The sequence below is a fragment of the Convolutriloba macropyga genome, chromosome 4, assembly GCF_964194025.1.
Source record: "Convolutriloba macropyga chromosome 4, txConMacr16.3, whole genome shotgun sequence".
NCBI classification, from domain to species: domain Eukaryota; kingdom Metazoa; phylum Xenacoelomorpha; order Acoela; family Convolutidae; genus Convolutriloba; species Convolutriloba macropyga.
Genome location: NC_134471.1, coordinates 4,528,256 through 4,548,097, shown reverse-complemented (window position 1 = coordinate 4,548,097; position 19,842 = coordinate 4,528,256). Strand labels below are relative to the sequence as shown.

Below are 19,842 nucleotides of genomic sequence, written 5' to 3'. Positions count from 1 at the left end.
ATTCGATATTAACGCTGAGTTTTGATGACTAAGATTATGTGTTTTTTATTGCCCGCCGCATATATAATCACGACTTAGGTCGCTATAAGCTGCGCACATTCGAAAAAAATAAAAGACATTTTAAAGACTTTTAAAAGTATTATTAAATATCTATAAGCTTAATTAAACTCTTTATCTACTTGCCCTATAACTTGCCCAACTTGCCCAACAAGAATTTGATATATAAAACCAAGAGAACTTAATGAGGATACGATGTAGATTCATTAGGGCTAGGGTTAACACGTACAGCCACGGTGCTAGAGATATCAGGTTATTGTACCCTTGGCCCTACTGGTTTGTAGTATTAGCTGTAATTCGAATAAAAGTGGCAACTTTCCTAATATTCCAGTAAAATATATCTATAGAAAATATCTTGTATATCTTGACATGTAATGGTTATAATAGAATATATCTGATGTTATGACATTGCTACCCGGGTTGGGGTCCAATTGCTGTTCATCGATTGATCAGAGTTATTTTACTAATCCATGGATGGATCAAAGCGTCAAAAATCCCATCAATTGATCATGACATTTTCATAGAAGCCAACATTGTATTAATGGATCATATTTAATTCATAGGAACATTTCCCATTGACTGAATATTTATACGCGTTATGTTGCGGGTAGTGAATTTAAAATGTGTTTAATAATTTAAATATCAATATTTTCATGACATCAATGTCTCAGTGGCACAGGTAAAATGTCTGACCAGGAAAAAAACACAGATTGCCCGATCACTTACGTCCAGGGCTTCAGAAACTTTTAGAGATCAGAATGCAGCGAATATTCGAGTTTGAGTATCTCTTCTATGATCCACTGAAAATCTGAGTTATCCTATAGAAATCCTATGTACTCTCTATGATGCATCAGTGAAAAATCGTTGGAGATTTTATTAAGTTGCTATGGTCCATCAGAGAAATTTTATGGGATCTCAAACAGAGCGGTCCTATCATTTCTCATGCTTTATAACCGATCTCAAGAGCTTACATACTTTTTAGTAATCACAAAACGACATGAAAGTTTTGTTTATACTAAGATCCCATGTTTTTCGATTTTTTCCAGAAGAAGTAAATATTGTTATTAAACATCACATTGTTAAAATTCACATATGAAATTCCTCTTTACAATAACTTGAACAATTCGAATGAATTTATTGCATGACTCTTAAATGCAAAAAACACTCTCACAGATGTGGAACTAATATGGAAGATTTTAAAGTAACGCTTGTTAGTAGTTGATATTTACTAGTGAAATCTGTCTCAAAAATATTAAAGTAAAATTTGAAAAAACTTATTTAAAAACATAATATAATAAACATGTTATGATAAATATATAACATAGCATAGCCGACTAACGTCGGAAGAATTGCTCTCGAATTACTAGTGGGAGCTCAAATACATTGCAGCGTGCTTCAGTAGGGGAGAGAGAGCTGGTAACTAAAGTCACTAAGCGGGGCTTCAGATGACGTCACTAGAGGTTATTAGGTCAATAGATACCATTACTTTAATAATGCAAAATTAGAAAGTTGAAACGGTCAAGCAAAAATTTTGCAAATAAATTATAGCCGATAGAATACTGGAAACGACTCGAAGAATTATCAATATAATCAAAAACATGAAAAAAAAGAAAACAAAATTCAACTGCTAAAAAAATTATAGAAAGTAATAAAAAAATCTCTCCATTTTTGGCTTAGGGTTTTGATTTTGGGGCGGTGAAAGATAATTGAAGTGAGCAGGCGGTTTGGTGGTAGATGGGGGCGGGGTTAGTAGATGGGGGCGATAGGTGAGGGTAAAGTAGGTGATGTTAAATCTGCTGTAATAAGCTGCTGATAATGTCCTATTTTCGAAAACAGAAGTCAACTTTCTAAAACAGAAGAATGTTCGTTTCTTCAGCTAAAAAAAGATATCAGGTAGAATAACCTACTTGACTCGGAGAGCTGTGCAACACCAAATCTGACCAAAAAAATACTAAGAATTAAAATCATTGAAGAGATATAACTATGAAATTAATAGCCTAAGGAAACTAAAGACATTGTGCCAAAAAAAGAAGACGGACACAGATTTAGTTTAGGGAGTAGGTGTGAGAGGTGCTGTAGGGTGGTGCTAGTAGGGCGGTAACTGATGGGGGTAGGAAGGCAGGTGGAAGGGGGTAGTTGGCCTGCGGTAGGTGGGGGATAGATTAGGTGGGTGAAAAAGCAATCAACGTTCTAAACAGAAGTCAATGTTCGTAAAGAAAGGCCAAAATTAAGTCATGACAAAACACACACCAGTTAAAAAACCTATATAGAAAAATGATATTCGTGTCACAAAAACCTGTGGAATAACAAAACTTTTCTTCGAGTTGTGAAATAGACCAACACGTTTACAATTCCTTCAAACCTTGTTCTAAAGCAATTAAACACGTAATATGTGATGCTTAACATTTTATACATACACATATATATATATATATATATATATATATATATATATATATATTCATATATATATATATATATATATATATATATATATATATACATATATATATATATATATATATATATATATATATATATATTTATATAAATATATATATATATATATATATATATATATATATATATATGTATATATATATATATATATATATATATATATATATATATCAATTATTATTTCCAAAAGTTGATGTTCGTAATCCAACTTTGCTATTGTTTATTTGCAATTCAGCGATTCTTGATCAAAAATTTCGAGAAAAAATTAAAAAATCATCAATTCCCAGTATTTATACATGTATCATAATTACTTTCTTAGGTTCTATAAAGAGATAATTTGTTTGATAAATTGCTTTAGTTTAAATTAACTCATTAGTTAGACATCTCTTTGCGGAATCTTATTTAATCGCAAAGTTCTCATCAGTTCAAATCATGAAAAGATCAAATTTTCATCTGGACACATCTTGAAATTGTAACCCTCACAACTGGTCTTTCAATCAGGCTGGTCATGAGGATTATAGTGCACTATAATCCTTATGACTAGCCTGATCTTGCAGTTTGTTAAAAAGATAAAATTACAAAATACGCTGTTAGATTTATATGACATTAAATGTCACATTTGTATGACTACTAAGAAATGGCAGAGCGGGGGAGGGGCAGAAGGGGCCGTTAGGATGTTCTCAATGGTTGCTCTGTTTTTCAATCTTACCATGACGTTAATCTTGACATCTGCTAGTGTTGCAATCTGAGCATACCAGCCTTTGTTATTACACGCCATCCACTTCACTGGGTCAGAGTTCTTCACGTCTCGGCCGATGATATACGTGAACACTCTAATCTAAAATAACAAAATTATGGCGAAACAGAATAGATCCAAATTTTTTTTTACAGATTTTACCAGAGTAAAAAAAGTAGTTGAATGAATAAGTAGACAATGCTGGATACCATTCTTTTTTTGTTGTAATGCTCAAAGATGTGTTGGAAATTGTCGACAGCCCCGTCTGTGAGGAGCATAATGGCCTGGTTGCACTGACTACCAGCCTCCGATTTCTAAACAAACATTTCTATTATCTTTTATATTTATTTTGGAGCCTTTCAATTAATCAAATAATGCTCCTCCTCACCCCCCCCCCCCCCCGTACGTTACGCACGCCCCAGCTACAGAGCACGCACTATTACATAAACAATCATTATGTAAAAATATGACTCGTGCACATGGGGTTTGCAATTAATCTGTGACCACTGACGGGGGGGGGGGAGGCGTTGAATTTTATCCTTGAAATATCGGCAAATTGGCCTTGAAGCATATTCTCTGTATTTAGGAGAGCATGATTTGTGATTTGTAATTAGGTAGAAGATATCGACAACTAATATATCTGGAACCATCAAACAAGCAGAGACCAGTTTGAGATGTCTCCCATCTAAATGGGTGAGATCAAAAACGTGTCCGGGCAAAACAGTCCCAGACAAAACTGTTCCGAATTGCAAAATATTCCCACATAAAACAGTTCCAGAGAAAATAAAAGATTGAAACAATTGTAAGTTTATCTGCAAACAATTAACAAACACAATCTATGAGCTAAGCTTCTGAATGCATTGTTTTTAATTGATATGAATTAGGACTAAACCAAAAACTTGTTTCAAAATGCATTAATTGGTAAAAACAATGTCGTGAAGAGCTTAATTTTTGTTCAAATGAATACAATCATATGAATAACTTAAGGGGTTTCTTTGTTAATTGACGTGCATATGTCTGACTCTCACTTTAGCTGTCTGGGACTGATTTGTCTGTTTTCTTGGGACTATTTTGTCTGGAACTGATTTCTCTGGGAAAATTTTGCTATTCGGGACTTTTTTGTTTGGGAATGTTATGTCTGTTTACCGATCAAAAATGGCTAATTATCATTTTAAAGTGATGGTTTTTTTCAAATTAAACACATTTTGTCAAATTACACTTCTGATCGAAATTTAAGTAGTTTCAGAAAACAAAAAAAAAACAAAGTAACCCAAGACAGGGGCGCTTACTTAGTGCCCTAAGACTTTCAAAATTGAACCATCATTTTTAAAACTAAACAAAGACTTCTGATTAGAAATATCTTTTTATTCAAATACAAATATTTTTTAACGTATAATTTAGTTTCATAGCGTTTATAGAGTCAAATGGTGAGAGAGGCAAACAACGTAAAGTGAGCTACAAACGATTTTCGTAAAATTCTCCGGGGCGCAAGATTACAGCATTTTTATTTAATAGCCGCGTTGCACGGGACAAAAAGCCCGGAGTACGACCGATAGGCGTTAGAGAGAAATTGAGATGTTTACTTGGAATAGCAGTAGTTGGGTTGATGCGAGATGGTTTAGCTAGATTTTTTGGTACTGAGCAGTTAGCAGCATGGCTTTCATATGGTATTGAAAGGTCAATGCAAGAACTTAGATAACTTTTTGAAAAAAATCAAAAAAGTTTAACCCGTTCTTATTGGACGCAAAAAACTTTGAGTTCAACCAATCGCAACGCTGCTCTTCTAAACTCCAAAAAATGATCTCGAGCCTCCAAGTTTTTGTGAAACAGTTACCATAATTAAATAGGCTGATGCCTAGCAAGAAGGATGATATCGTGTACAGTGAAGAAGGCACCATTAATGAGGATCCTTATTCCATACTCTTTTAAGGAGTTGCCTCGCTGCCACTCGATCAAGGCTTAAGGTACTCCAAAAAACAGATTCACAGTTTCCATGCAGATGAAGCCACTGCTTGCGCTAATTTAGACAATTTTGACAATTTAGACTATTGAAACCGGTCTAAAAAATGGCAAATACACAGAGCCCAAAAAATTGTTTGATTTGCAAATAAAATCACATCGATGAAGTTCAACGCCATTCTGATAAATTTTGCTTAAAATCCGCTAGAAAACTGTTCTTAGAGGGTTTTCTGGCGACGAAAACAGTTTGAAAGAGAGTTGAAAAGTTAAGACGTGATTAAAAAAACAACTTTTGTATAAAAGTGTTGACTATTGTGCTCATGAAATTTTTTCTGCTTTCAGAATATCAACCCAAGCAGAAGGGCAACTTTTGAGGAGAGTTGCACAAGGAGATTTCAAGAGATGTGAATGAATTGAAGATTAAAATATTCCACCTATCAGCAGAACATGGCGATTTGGAATAACAGCTATACCTTGAACTGTTGGAGCTCTCAACTAAAACTTAGAAAAAAAGGGATAGAAAGACACGTCAAAAGTAGTAATTCGCGCTATCTCCCAAATAAATCTCTTTATGAGATTTGTGTCTGTTTTTGACAGGTTTTTTCACGCCATGGCAGAACGCTGTGGGCTCCAAGTAATAAACCTTTCCCAAAAATTATGATGAATGAGGTGAAGATTTCAGTTTGTGTTCAGAATGCGCTCATCTGTTTAAAAAAACTATTTTAAAAAGTTGTCTTGTTACGCAAAAGAATAATGATTGAAATTAGATTTGTTAGAGGAATGGGCTGTCATTATTGGAGCCTACAATCAAAAGAACATTAAATAATCAGAGATTAGACAAAGGATAGACCAGCTCTGAGAGCCAGTTTATTAGTCAGGGTTGCATGGAGCCCTAAAGAAACTGCCTCGTTTGATGTACGTTTTGGTGACACCGAAGCAAACTCTTACTGCAATAGAGACTCGTTAGACATATTGGGGAGCCGTTGTGGTGAGAAATGAAAGAAAACAAGTATCAATTAAAAAGCATCTCTCAAATACTTCACTTTGTTTTCCGCGTTGGAGGCATGATAGCCCGAGAAAGCACTAGTTTCTTAAAAAGACTAGAAGCTAGAAGACAGATTGTTGCCAAGTTGAGAAAACCCTTGCTATAAATATGAGCTGAGGCAAACCATGACTTTTTTTGCCATCCCGAGAGCATCCAACCTTTGCACCAAAGGTCTGAGAAGCCAAAAGCCATCTATTCAGTTCGAAGAGGGCAGTTTTTTTTCTTGAAGGTTGACTATAATTGACTTCGATTAAAGCATTAGTTTTTAGTCAGCATATGATTGCTCCCAGGAAAACAAAAAGCCCTAATTTACATAATTTTCATTCTAGTCTAGACGTGACTAAAAGCCGTCATCTAATTCTGGCCCTTAATTCCTATTTTAACGTTACACCACGAGTACTTTTGGATTGAAATAAAATGAAGTACAAGAAAAAATTAATATTTTCGGCTTTCAATACGAAATTTTTAACTCAAAAGATACCTTTTTCGCCGATCCTACAACGAAAAAAGTTTTACAGGGAGTGAAAAAGTTTAGTTTCAAAAGTTGTTTGACAGAATTAACCAAAGATTTTATGGTTATAATAAAAATACTTATAATTTCATTCAGATCAATTTTTGTACTTTCAAGTACGTTCACATAGTGTTTCCTGATTTTCACAATTTTATATTCATTCTGTTTTGAAACATCATTTGTTTTGGTATTAGGATTGACAATTTCAGTAATAAAAAAAGCTTAAAGGGCGAAAAAAATGGGGCATGGCGAAGTCAAAGCGAAGAGCGAAGGCGTATACTAAGTCACCTATAAAAGCAGATATGGCTTGAAAAATTTTTTACGAAGAATCGGCGATCAACACATTACTTCATTTTTATAGACAAAATTTTAAAAAAATAGTTGCTTTTAATGTTGTTAGAGATTAATTAGAATATTGATAATATTTGTACATAAAATTTTGAAAGTTTCTTTTTATTTTGCTGTTCAAAAACTGTTGTACTCATTTCCATCCTAATGTTATCAAAACTTAATGAGGATGTCTCATATTCATAGTGTGCATGGACGTTGCATTTTTGTACTGTAATTAGTTTTTTGGAAATGAAATCTATTTTGCAAAATCTTGTAAGGACATTTGGCAATACGATGCATTGCCTTTGAAAACCTTTTCATAATTTTGCAAGAACCTGTCATTATTTTGCAAACTTCTTCATAATTTAAATTGAAAATTATATAAACTTGTTAGGAAGCAGGTCTTGAAAATGTACTCAGCCTAATTTAGTTTTTTTGTTGAAGCTATTTAATTTTCTACTGAGCATTGCATAATTGTTGGCTAAGGTAAAATGAAAATCTAGCGCTGTCAGGAAATTTGCTTTTCTTCAAATGTTCGAATTTTATCAGGTGTTTGTCGCTCACAGTATTTGGCGCATCTGTTTTGTGGTTAATGTCCAATATAATGTTACCTTAGCTATTCTGCTTCTTAAGGTAACGAAAATGAAATCAATGAAAAAATAAATCATTTTCATCAAATCATTGAGGATAATATGGCCAAGCCACTTCTCCAGGGGTTCCGGACTATACGTTTCTGCTGTCTAACGTGGGCATCATTTTAAATGGGACAACCCCCCAAGCCAGTCACAAATTTGCTCTATTTTGGCAGCGTGAAAGAAAATTTGAAAGAAAAAATTCTGCAAAATTTGGCCGGGAAGCTTAACCAGTGTTTAATCTGGCTAAGACTTTACATTTCTGTTATAAAAATCAACTATTCCTAGCATTGAATTTTTTAAGACTTATGTATTTTTCGTCAAAATTTACTAAAATGCGTCAAAAACTTGTTATATATAACAAGCATTTATCGTTAACGACTTGGATAATCAACTAGACATTACAGAATATCAAAAGCTCATTTAGGTTAAAATTTATTTTTTTTAGAAAAAGGCGCTTGTACCCCATACCGATCAATGTCTACTTTTCGGTGCCCCTACTCCAATACTACACTTCTGTGACTCCAATTATTTGTTTGCGGCAGAACAATTTTATCTTGGACGACACAGGTCAAAAACTCATCTTTTTGAGAGAATATCAAAATAGAAAAATGTCAGAAATCACCACCTTTTGAAAAATTTGACTTTGGTTTTTGCTGAAATTTGTGCTTTTTATAATACTTCGGCTAACGCTTGATCGAAGGTCAATATAAAAAAGAGAAAACTATTCAAAAAGTAAAAAGTATAAAGCAAAAAATAGTACGTGCGGGACTGACTCTCAAAGTTGCCCCCCTCCCAATCTGCAGTATCTCTTCTCAATGATCATTACTTTAATATCAGATATTTTTCACTGATTTCCACAAAAAGTAAAAAAATTGTCGTGGTCGATAACACGGATCGAAAGAATTCAATAAGTTGAATTTTAAATTAAAATTGGAACTGAAAATATCTAATAGTTAGCCCGTATTTATAGTACTTATCTATGCAAGAAATTACAGAGAAAAATTAGATTAGCTAAAAAAATTACTTGATTGCATGTGAACAGATCTTAGATCCAAATCCCAGACATTACTTTCTATTCTCATCAACATTTCATAGGAACCAAGTTCATCAGTTGGAGGTCAGTGGATGTTAGAATCAGGTTTCTGTAAGTAGGAGAATTTTACTTTGACATCTGATGGATAGGTCAATAAGATAATCATGGCGCCAAGACAACTTTGGAATAGATTTTAGCTTCGTAGTCATTACTTATCGACATAGCAATAGAGTTCGTGAGGTAAGTTCTTCTTTTGTTTTCTGAAACTTTAATAAGAATTATTTCTAAAACTTGTTATGTTCTTTCGAAACCATCTTAAATGATTGATAAAGAAATTCGATAGATCAATTTTATAATAATTGAATCAGTTTTCACAGATTTCCGCAAAAGGCACAAAGTATTCGTTTTGCCTCAAAAGTGCTCATTTGGTGTCGTAACGTGTCTTTTCAAAAGTCGAGGTTCAAAAACGGGGTATAAGTGTTTACATTTTGGAGTAGTTCGAAGGCAGTTCGGAGAGCAGCGTCGAAGTTTGCGATGCCAACAGAGCCTTCTCTGTTGTGTAAGTTGTTCATCATTATCTGTTTGTTGTCTGAGTTGGCTTGAACAAGATGGCCGTTGAAACACTCCTCAAGGTACGCCGTCTCCTCCGCAAACTAGAAGTCAAATAGGCGATCTTATCAAAAAAGTGGAATAAAAGAGAAAGAAAGTGAATAAAAAGTGAAAAAAAAACAAACTGATGAAAAGTTGCGAGTAAATCTGTCATAAACATTAAACAAAAATTAACAATAATTAAACAGAATGAGGAAAATATTATGACCCCGTTAGCCCGGGTAAGCGATCATACAGTTTTCTCTGATTTCATACTAAGAGGGGTATGATTCTTAGTAATCATGAGAGGATCATACATAATTTCTTTGCTTTCATACTAGGATGTTACTAAGAATTCAAGTATTGGCGGTATGAAATCAAATATGATCCTTGTATGAAATTGTTAGAAGGTTGAGAGAGAACAACCTAATGTAAATTGTGCATAAGATAAGCTTGACGTAGCTTGACAAGAAGCTGTACTTGTTCGACGTATACTTGGCTAGAGAAATGAAGCCTTGAGGTAACAAGAAAGGACGTGAGAACGGGTTACAAGAGATGCCCAAGTTCGAAACCTTAAGAAAAGTTGGCGTAAATGGGTAGCACACAAGGCTTGCAAGTAAGAGATGCTGATTCGGGTTCGAATCCAGGACTGGTCCATTTTCACAGTAGTTGCACCTGCATAGACCCCCTAACAGAAATGAAAGAAACTTTAACCAGGCAGTAGTTTATTAGTTCTCACAGTTAGTATGTTGAAGAAATCATCGTCTAAGAGGGTCTTGATGATGACATTGACGGCATTGTTGGCAACGAATTCCCGACTGCCTGTCATACTACCACTGGAGTCTATCAGGATGACGATGTCCTTTGGGGAGTGGGATGCCTGCAAGTACCACGATCTCTCCCTCGCATCGTACTCATCAACCCCACTCTCGGAGTCACCCCACTCCACACCTGAAGTCACACATTGTCACTTGATGAAATATTTCAGGGAACGTTTTTCAGTTTAGTCTTAGCTCACTCCCCTATCTTAGTGCACGCTAAAATATTTGGAACAAAAATTATTGGATCTATTCTGTTTCGCCTATTTTTTTTAACATAATAACGTGCTATATAACAACATACAATTTGTAACTGGGGGTCATAAAAAACACTGGGGGGCCGAAACTGAATAGATCCAATTTATTCCACCATGCTTATTTGAACAGTTTATTTCTCAATATTTTAGTAATAAAAAGATGAATATTTAAAAACAAAAAGTCGAGCAGTACATCATTATAGAGGTTACATGAGCAGTTGCCACCGAGTGCTCAATTTACGAACGTGGGCAATAAATCAAGCCTTTCTGCAAAACTCAACACCTATTTTGGGATCTATTCTGTCCCCCCCCCCCCCCAGCTTAATGAGCATAAATATTTTATGACCCCCAGGCGCACGTGCTATTTTCTAACACAGTATCGTGCTATATAACAACATATAATTTGTAACTGGGGGTCATAAAAAACACTGGGGGGCGGAACAGAATATATCCCTATTTTGTTTAATTTTGCGGATCCCCCCTTTTTCGTTTGTGCCCCCACCCTCTGAGTGCCTTACGGTGAAAATAATGATTTTCACCCACTGCAAATCCTACCTTATTTCTATCTAAGAGTCTGGACACTGGAAGACACATACTTGAACGATTTTGTCACATGCGTTATTTTATTACAATATAATGAAAAAAAATCTTGAAAAATTTGCGACATAGTAAAAAAGATTGAGGTTATTGAAATCGAACCCGAGTACCTGGGTAGTTTCGGAAGAAGCCAGTGGAACTGCCAAAGTACTGCCAGGTGAGAGTTGGGTCCTTGTTGTGGTTGTCCTGGAACACTTTGTTCAGAGACTCAGTCACATAGATGCCATTCACAACGTCAGGGTCTAAAAACAAACCAGTCTTTCCCAAAATGGACCCCATAATTGTAAATATAACACAATGCGGGGTATAATTATGCTTGCGCGTGAAATTTGCGTGCCTGTACATGTGTTTCTGTGTGTGCGTGTGTATGTGTTTGTGTATGCCTGTATGTGTGTGTGTGTGTTTGTGTTTGTGTGTATGTAATAATAATGTTAATAAATTTTTCTCGAATAGGGTGTACAATTGTTTGCGATACAGATGTTAAAAATTATAAACCATAACATTAAATCTACTCAACATGTCATCAATAGGTCAAAGAGGTCCTAGTCTAGTTATGACCAGTACCATTACTATGATCAATGGTGTGAATGCCTGGCGTATCATAGTAAGGGTAAATAAGGGGAAACCTCAAAACGCAATTCTGAAATTTATGAGATCTATCGAGTTTTGTTGATAAAACAAAGCAAAAAGTTCCATGTTGTCCACAAAACAACTGTCCCTGAATTTAGATAAGAATAGCTTCAGTTCTCTTGCACTCATATGTTGTACTTGGAAAACAAATTTAGGGTAGAAATTTAAAAAGAAGTTAAGCAATTTTTGTATTCTTACTCCTAATCTCTTAGGACTTAGGCCGCTGCTTTTGTTTGCATTTTTAAATTGCTTTGATTGGACTCTTTTGGCTTGCAGTGTATCAATTTCTTTTCTCAAAATTACATTTTTGAGACAATCAATTGGGCATTCTGCTCTCAAAATTTCACCTAATTTTTCGAGCAGTTCAAAAATGTGCATAAATCTTATGGAGTAAATGTAATTTGACTCTCGTTCCGGACAAGTGGAGGTTGATTTAAGCTTATTAAAAATAATTCTGGTAATTTGTTTTATTTATTACTCCAGTGGCAAAATTATGGTTTTGCTGTTTGTTCCATAGACTAGTACGCTACAGATCACAACAGGCTGGACAAACGATTTGTATGTTAATAAGAGTTGCTTAGCAGTTAAAATTGATCTGAGCCGGTAAAAATTTCCTGAGAATATGTTTATTTTTGAGCAAAGGTTTTTAATATGCTCGCCGAAAATTAGATTGTCATCAAATTCTATAGCTATGTATTTCAGTGATGGTTTCTTTGCTGGGTTTATTCCCTTAATCTTTATTTGTTACTGAGAGTTTCTCTGTCTGGCTTTCATGTTCATAAGGCAAGTCTTTTCGTAGTTCATGGTCAGTTTGTTTTTCATGAGGCAATCACAAACAGGTCCAAAGATTGGCTGAAAACTTCAGTTGTTGATTGTTTTTTTTGTTTAACAACAGTGTCGTCAGCGTTTAAGGTCCAACAGGTCTGACTACAGTAATCATCTATGTCGTTTATATACACACGAAAAAGAAATAGTCCAAGAACTGATCCTTGTGTACCCCATATTCAACTTCTGCAAAATTGGAGTATACCTTTCCTGAATTAACACCTTGTTGCCTATCACTTAGATTTGGTTGCAAAAAATTTTGCGTGTGACCTCTCAATCCCAACTTCTTTAGTTTGTCTTAAAAGATACTATGTTTTACTGTATCAATGTTTTTTGAGATCGATGAACACAGCTTTAGTTGCTGCAATACCATCTTCCAAATCATGCCTGACGCTCTCAAAAAACTTTACTAATGATTCATTAGTGCTCTTTATTAGCCTAAACCAAAATCGAGTTGTGTTTAGTAGTCTGAATACTTCCAAAAAAATTAGCATTCTCTTTTGAAACAATTTCTCATTCAATTTTTTTTATTGTTGGCAGCAATCTGATTGGTCTTTAATATTCGACAACTATTGCATCTCTCTTTTTAAACAGTGAGAAACTTAATGCTTTCTTTAAGCAATTCGGGAAAAAGCTGTGTACAAATCAATTGTTGACCAAATAGGTAGAGTCGGAATGATAGCAAACTGTAGTTTCTTGAGTATAAAATTGTTGAGTCCATCATATTCTGAGCTGTATTCATTTTTCAGGTTTTTAATTGCAAGGGATTGCTCTTTCTCGCTGATTTTATGTAGAAGCACGCTATTGACGTTTGTATTTTTAGTGTTGTGTTTTTCTTCTGGAACCAATTTATCAGCTAACGTTTTTCCAAAGGTGGTGAAAAATTTGTTGAAATTTTTACTCTCTTCCGGCGTTAAAGTAGATTGTCGCTGTTTTTCGTGTCTTCTTCTGAACTTTTGATAGTATCGAAAAGTGTTTTGGTAGTACACTTTGCAATCTTTACTAAAAATTTTTAACTTCTATTTTTTTCGAGCACTTAAAAACTTCTACTTTTTTGAACACTCTTTTCCGTCCTAATTCTATTAAAGCTCATTTTAATGTCATTTGTTTTTTGTTGCTTTTTGTTTTTTTTGCTGCCAGGTTTTAATAGAGTTATTAATCCATGTCTTATGTCTCAGAGGCTTTGATTTTTTCTCTGGCAATTTTCTTTCAGCGATGATATTTTGTGGAAACTTCTCAAATGCTGCTGAGTTGCAGTCTAAGGGACAAAAATTATCTTGGAAACAATGTAATTTGTGTTTTAGTTTAAATACTAGTGTTCTAATACAGACTTGTTTTCTAGAACTGCCCAATTTCTATAGAAATCTTGTTTTTCTAACCGTGTAGTGATCAGTTATTGTAGATCTTTGAACGTCTACTTACACTTCCTGTGAGCAGTATACTACATCAATTTTGGTTTGGGAATTAATGGTCTCGCTGTTGAATCTTCTCAGAGACATATTGTTAAGATCATACCTCCCGAGAGCATTTTTTAAAGTCAAAAAATTTGAATTTGTTTCTGATGGATCAATATTTAAATCTCCACGCATTAATCGCATCTGTTTCGACGAAAAAATGAGTGCCATTTTTTCAAAATAATACCCAAAAAATTTTGACAACTCGGATGAACTTGTATTATTTTTGGGGTATACAACAGTCAAAACCAGATCTTTTTCATAATTTTTGCTTTGAATTTTGATTGTTAGCATTTGACAGTTCCTTCTAGAAAATTTCTGCAGAATCATTTTCACCACGCCCTCCCTAACAAAAATTGCAATTCCTCCACCTTTTTATATTTGCCAGTTGCTTGTTTTGAGCAGCTGGTAACTACTAAGCGATAAACATTTGATGTTGCTGTCATCATTGAGCCACGTTTCCGTTAGGCATATAGCAAAAGCTTTGTTTTTTGTTGCTCCAATAGGCTTCAAAATACTTAAAACTTTTATAGATTGATCTGATGATCTGCAATAAAATAATATTTTTCATCTTTTAATTTAGTGCAAGTTTTTAATCAGAACACTTTTACAGCTCGTTTATTGTAAAATGAAATTCGCTGTGCATTCTTTTTTTTGCACTGTTAACAAAACAAAAGGAAAAAAACTGACTGGTTGACGCTTTTTCCGCGAATATCACACAAACCATGTATGCAGTTGATATCTTGACAAACTTTTTCTGATATATCCGAGGGTTCAAGTTCAGTTTTCATTCGTTATTTGCGAATATCAAGAACACCAAACGACTGAAAATGAATCTCGAGCTGTAAACATTTAATCTGCGTATTCCGCAAGACTTTTGTTCCTCCTGATTGCCTTCACCGTTAAAAGATCATGTCCCACTTTAGGCTGCGGATATCACGAGCACTAATGCCGAACATTCTAAAGTTTAAGAAAAAGAGCCTCAAAAAATACAAAAATAAAAAAACAAAAAAAACCGCAAGCGGAGAAAAGACAGGTTTCGTTTACGGCAGTTACTCAAATGCACCAAAAATCACATTTAAATTGTACAAGAGCAACTTTTTTACTGCTAAGTGAAGTACTGGTAGTGAATTTCAGTCAAAGTTACGGCTTCAAATTATTATAAATAAAAATCGTCGAGTTTTAGAACAGTGGCAGATTTTTTCTAGTTAGTATTTCCTCTGCTTTTTCATTTCAGAAGATATTTTTTCTTTTTCGTTTAATGCTGTTGTTTGATCGTAATTGATGCCAAATTTTGGTTTTCCACTGGCCGAATCTCTCAACACAGCATTTTTGATTTTTATGGAGGTCGTTGACATTGCTAACAGGTTGAAATGAAATTTCGTTTTGGAAGTTTCATGCAGTAACGGATACTGCACAATTTTTAATGAACGTAATAATAAGCATTTTTTGAGCTTCACTGTTGATTTGCGATTCATGCTTTGGTAGCTTTTCGTTGGTATACATGTTCAAATAGTTCAATGGGTTCTTCAACTTTTTCAGTTTTCTTTTGGCCCAAAATACTCAATTTTTTCAATCAAAATACACAAACTAGCATATTACTGAGTCAGGGCAAACATGTAACCCCGTGCCAAGAAGAATATGTCAGGTTTTTATTCGATCCTCCCGCAGTTTGATTCCAAGATATTTATTTAAAAAATCAAAGTATTTTTACGCACATTCCGCTGATCTTTTGAATCGAATGGTGGATTACAAATGATCACACAGGCTTTGCCAGTGTAACGTTTTTGTGCTCTCAAGCGATCATTCATCTCTTGCTGCTTTTTCCTAAATCGTCAATTTTTAATTCCTGATTCTGATTAGTTTCGACCAGACCAACAACATTTTTTGATTGTTCATAAAAGATTTTTTTTGACAGTTTTGTATCACCACTCATACCTGATGTGTTTTTTGCATAATTACTTGAAGATTCTCTAAAGTCCATTACGTGACGTTGTTACCACATTCGACTTTGTAAATAATGCACCTTACTTAACAAATAAATGGTAAAAGTGTTCGAAAAAAATTTTTTTGTTGTAACTGAGATATAATGCAACTGTATGGGAATAGGTTTCAGGTTCTTGTAAACGTTTCAAGCACAGTTCTTTTTGTCAGTTTCTAAACATTCACCTTGACGTTTCTTTGTCATCCGTGTTATGATATGTATGTCATCATGAGTATGTGTTTGTGTGTGTTTTTTGTCATCATGTGTATGTATTTGCGTGTGTGCGTGTGTATGTGTTTGTGTATATATATGTGTTGGTGTGTGTATGTGTGTGTGTGTTTGTGTGTATGTTAATGTGTTTGTATGTGTGCGTGTGTGTGTTGTTTGTGTATGTGTTTGCGTGTGTGTGTGTGTTGGTTTGTGTATGTATGTATGTATGTGTTTTTTTGTGTGTATGTGTTTTTATGTATGTGTATGTGTGTATGAGTTTGTGATGGAGGTTGAAAACTGAGAAAACTGTTTTCTCTTCACCTTCAACCTCCTTTAGGGGTTCTCAATAACATAAATTATTAAACAAACATTGACACTACCATATTTAACAATTTACAAATGGGGCAAAGTGGATCAATAGGCGTTATAAACACTTTCTTGTAGCAAAAACGCATTATAAGCAGACAGCAAACTTAAAACGAATCAACTCGTAAAACAGGAAATTGGGTCAGTATTTTCCTTCCTGATAATGACTCATTTCTTTAGATATTTATCGCCAGAGCAGATGATAAAATATAACAATCTTGTTTTCCATCAAGTAAAATAATTAAACTCGAAAGTTACTTTAAAACAAAAGGAAGAAAAAGATATGGCTAGTTTTTGGTTTTATTCTCATTTTAACGGTGAGAAGTCACTTAAAAAAATCATGCTTACTTTGATTTACTAATTAAAAGAAAAGTTGTTTGACAAAGAGAACAAAATAAACCTTTTCCATTTTCGATACAGATTTTTACCGAGCAACTTCAAATTTTATGAAATATTATCTCCGTGTCTATAGCAAAAAAAAAACACAAGAATAGCCTAAATCTGTGATACTGAGATAAATTTGAAAAATATAGCCAAAAAACCATTCGGCTAAACTTTGCAAAACTTTGTTATTTCTTATAGCAGACATTGTATCTGTGCCACCAACCATTTGTCTGACCTCATAAAAATTTTAAGAGCTGTAAACATTTTTTTTATAATCTTCTAAACTGATATTTTGCTAAACTGATCTAAAAGATTTTGTTTCATTTGGATACTATGATATTTGGAAAAGAAGTATAACTATGAAGTTTTTGTGCGTCATTTATTACTGATAAGCTGATACATTAATCAGTTGGTTTTACCTTGACTTTCAGTCATACTCCAATTGCATTAAATGATCACAATTGTTTTGATGGATGCGAATGGAATTGGGTAACAGCTTATAGAAGGGGAAAAATGATAGCAAAAAATTAAGATTTTGACAGGAAAAACAGATACCCAGTAGGTGCGTATCATACATTTGCTATCATCTGCAATGAAGGTCGTGCAACTTTCATGAAGATTTCAATATTGAATCTTACAACAGATTAAGTCTTTCGAATCTATTCTGCCCTTACAAAAAATTGGAGAAAACAAACTATATATGACCTAGTACAAAATCCAAGAACGTCTTGTATGATGGGTGACCCGGGTAGCTTCCCTAGTCTAGACCTGGACCTATGAAAAGAGCATCCTCGACCAAAACTGGGCATGAATAGACCGTACTGGACCCAAAAGAGCGATGAAAATAACTTTGCTAGACTTTATTAATCACCTGGAATTTTTCTCGACTCAAATTTTGTCTCTGGAGATTTGCTCGACCCAAAAGGTTAAGCTGGAGTTTTGCTCGACCAAAATCGGGCTCTGGGCTTTTCCTCGACCAAAATTTTTGAGTCAAGATCAAAAGTCAGAAAAAATCTTTTCATTGGTCTTTTTTGACCGGGTCAAATATATTGCCAGATCATGGATCGAGCAAAACTCCTTTCATGAGTCTCAAATTTTGCCTCAAAATTTTAACGTGCATTTTTATTGCTCACTATCGCTTATAATGTAGCCAGCATGTATGCTCCTTCACCTTTTGCGATTCTGGCGAACTATCAATCTGTGAAACATATGATTTTTTTTTAAAAAAAATGATAGTTCATAACTTTGGAAGGGAAAACAACAGAATAACGCCACAGTTTCAATGTGGCTAATGGGAAGAAGGTCATTACAATTAAACTACTTAATTTCATTCAATCAAGTAATGTGGCAATATAGTCCAGCTGCGATAACTGCTTTATCTTAAGAATTGAAAATTTTCTTAAGACCATTGGCAGTTTTCCAACTGTGTTTTAATCTATCCTGCTGTGGTGCAATGTTATTTAGTCTTGCTCCGTTGCTGCTTCAGTATGTGCAGCAGCAAATTAAAAATTACATTTTTTTTCTCCAAATTGGCAAAAAATCAGACTTATGAAAAGACTTTTGCTCGACCCATGAAAAGACCATGCTCAACCCAAATGGCCTATGAAAATACCATGCTTGAACCAAAGGCCCTTTGAAAAGACTATTGCTAGACTCATGAAAAGTCTTTTGATGGACTTTAACTAAGAACCTCGACTGTGTAATTTTGGTCGATAATGACCCCTTTTACCAGACTAATTGGGTCTTATCATAAGTCTAGGTATGTGCTAGGGTTTTAACACCCCTCCCTCCTCCACGCCACACTCCCGCACACGCACACACACACACAAGCACACACACACGCACGCACGCGCGCACACACAAACACACACACACACACACACACACACACACACTCAAACACACACACACACACACAAACACACACACACACAAACACACACATGCGCGCATGCACGCAGACAGATATACAAACACAAACCCGCAGACACACATGCACACAATATTAACAAACTATTGGCAGTTTGAATTGTGACCTTTGTTGTTTACCTTTTTTGAATATGTTGACTGGGACCTGGAGTGTGCTGTGGGTGAGGTTGATTAATGTGTCCTGGAAGTGTTCACTCGGCTTTAATTCCATCTCTCTGCTGTCCTTCTTCAACTCTTTCACCACAGTTCCATTCTCGTCCTTGTAGTACTTGTACTTGTTCAGAAAGTTGGCATTGTAGTAGTCAAACTGAAAAAATAACATAGCCGGAAGAACTCTAGAAACGTGTGTAAAGGTCGTCTGGAAAATGGATCTTTTCCTATTGCCCCCCCCCCCCCCGGGTTTAGTGGGTGCCCCCCACGCACGTGTCGTATTTTTTACTTAATGAATTACTAAGAAATGTCGCGTGCTCTGTAATTGGGGGATGCATGACTGCATGACGTACTTGGGGGGGGGGGGATCCGGAAACACCTAACACCTAAATATTTATTTTTACTTTATGGTACAAAACAACAATTTCATCAAGTTAAATTAATTTGATTTCATTCATCAATTTGATTAAAATAACATTAATAAGGAATGATTGCTTGATTTGAATATAATATATTTCGTCAATTATGTTAAACCTATTGGTTATAAATTTAATTTACTTGTTTCAACAAAAAAAATTGAAAACCCGTTCTTGAAAAAACGACGGCAAGCAATTCAAAAAATTGATCAAAATAGTCAGAAAAGTCACTTTCAAATACCCAAAAATTGCAGTAACAATGTTTTCTTACCTTATTGCAAAAATAGAAAAGCACTTATACAATATTACACGCCTTAAACGTAAAACTGGTGTCAACTTGCAAAAAGAACTTAACCGACTTTTTTAGTGAAAAAAAAAACTTGATTCTGAAAACAAAATGGAATAATAAAATTGTTTGCTTAAAAATAAAAAAACACTCTCAGATCGAAATTTAACAAACTTTTGTGC

The 19,842-nt window shown here is 34.6% G+C and overlaps 1 protein-coding gene across 1 annotated transcript in view; it reads right to left on the bottom strand.

The window, feature by feature from the left end:
• Window positions 1–19,842, bottom strand: part of LOC142337955 (voltage-dependent calcium channel subunit alpha-2/delta-3-like) — a 202,868-nt gene that overhangs the window by 117,844 nt on the left and 65,182 nt on the right. The window contains exons 6-11 of the mRNA XM_075387588.1: window positions 18,929–19,115; window positions 11,137–11,268; window positions 10,094–10,305; window positions 9,252–9,419; window positions 3,463–3,567; window positions 3,149–3,355 (exon numbers count right to left, since the gene is read on the bottom strand). Of these exons, the coding sequence (XP_075243703.1) occupies window positions 3,149–3,355; window positions 3,463–3,567; window positions 9,252–9,419; window positions 10,094–10,305; window positions 11,137–11,268; window positions 18,929–19,115 (1,011 nt within the window). The remainder of the gene's footprint in view (window positions 1–3,148; window positions 3,356–3,462; window positions 3,568–9,251; window positions 9,420–10,093; window positions 10,306–11,136; window positions 11,269–18,928; window positions 19,116–19,842) is intronic.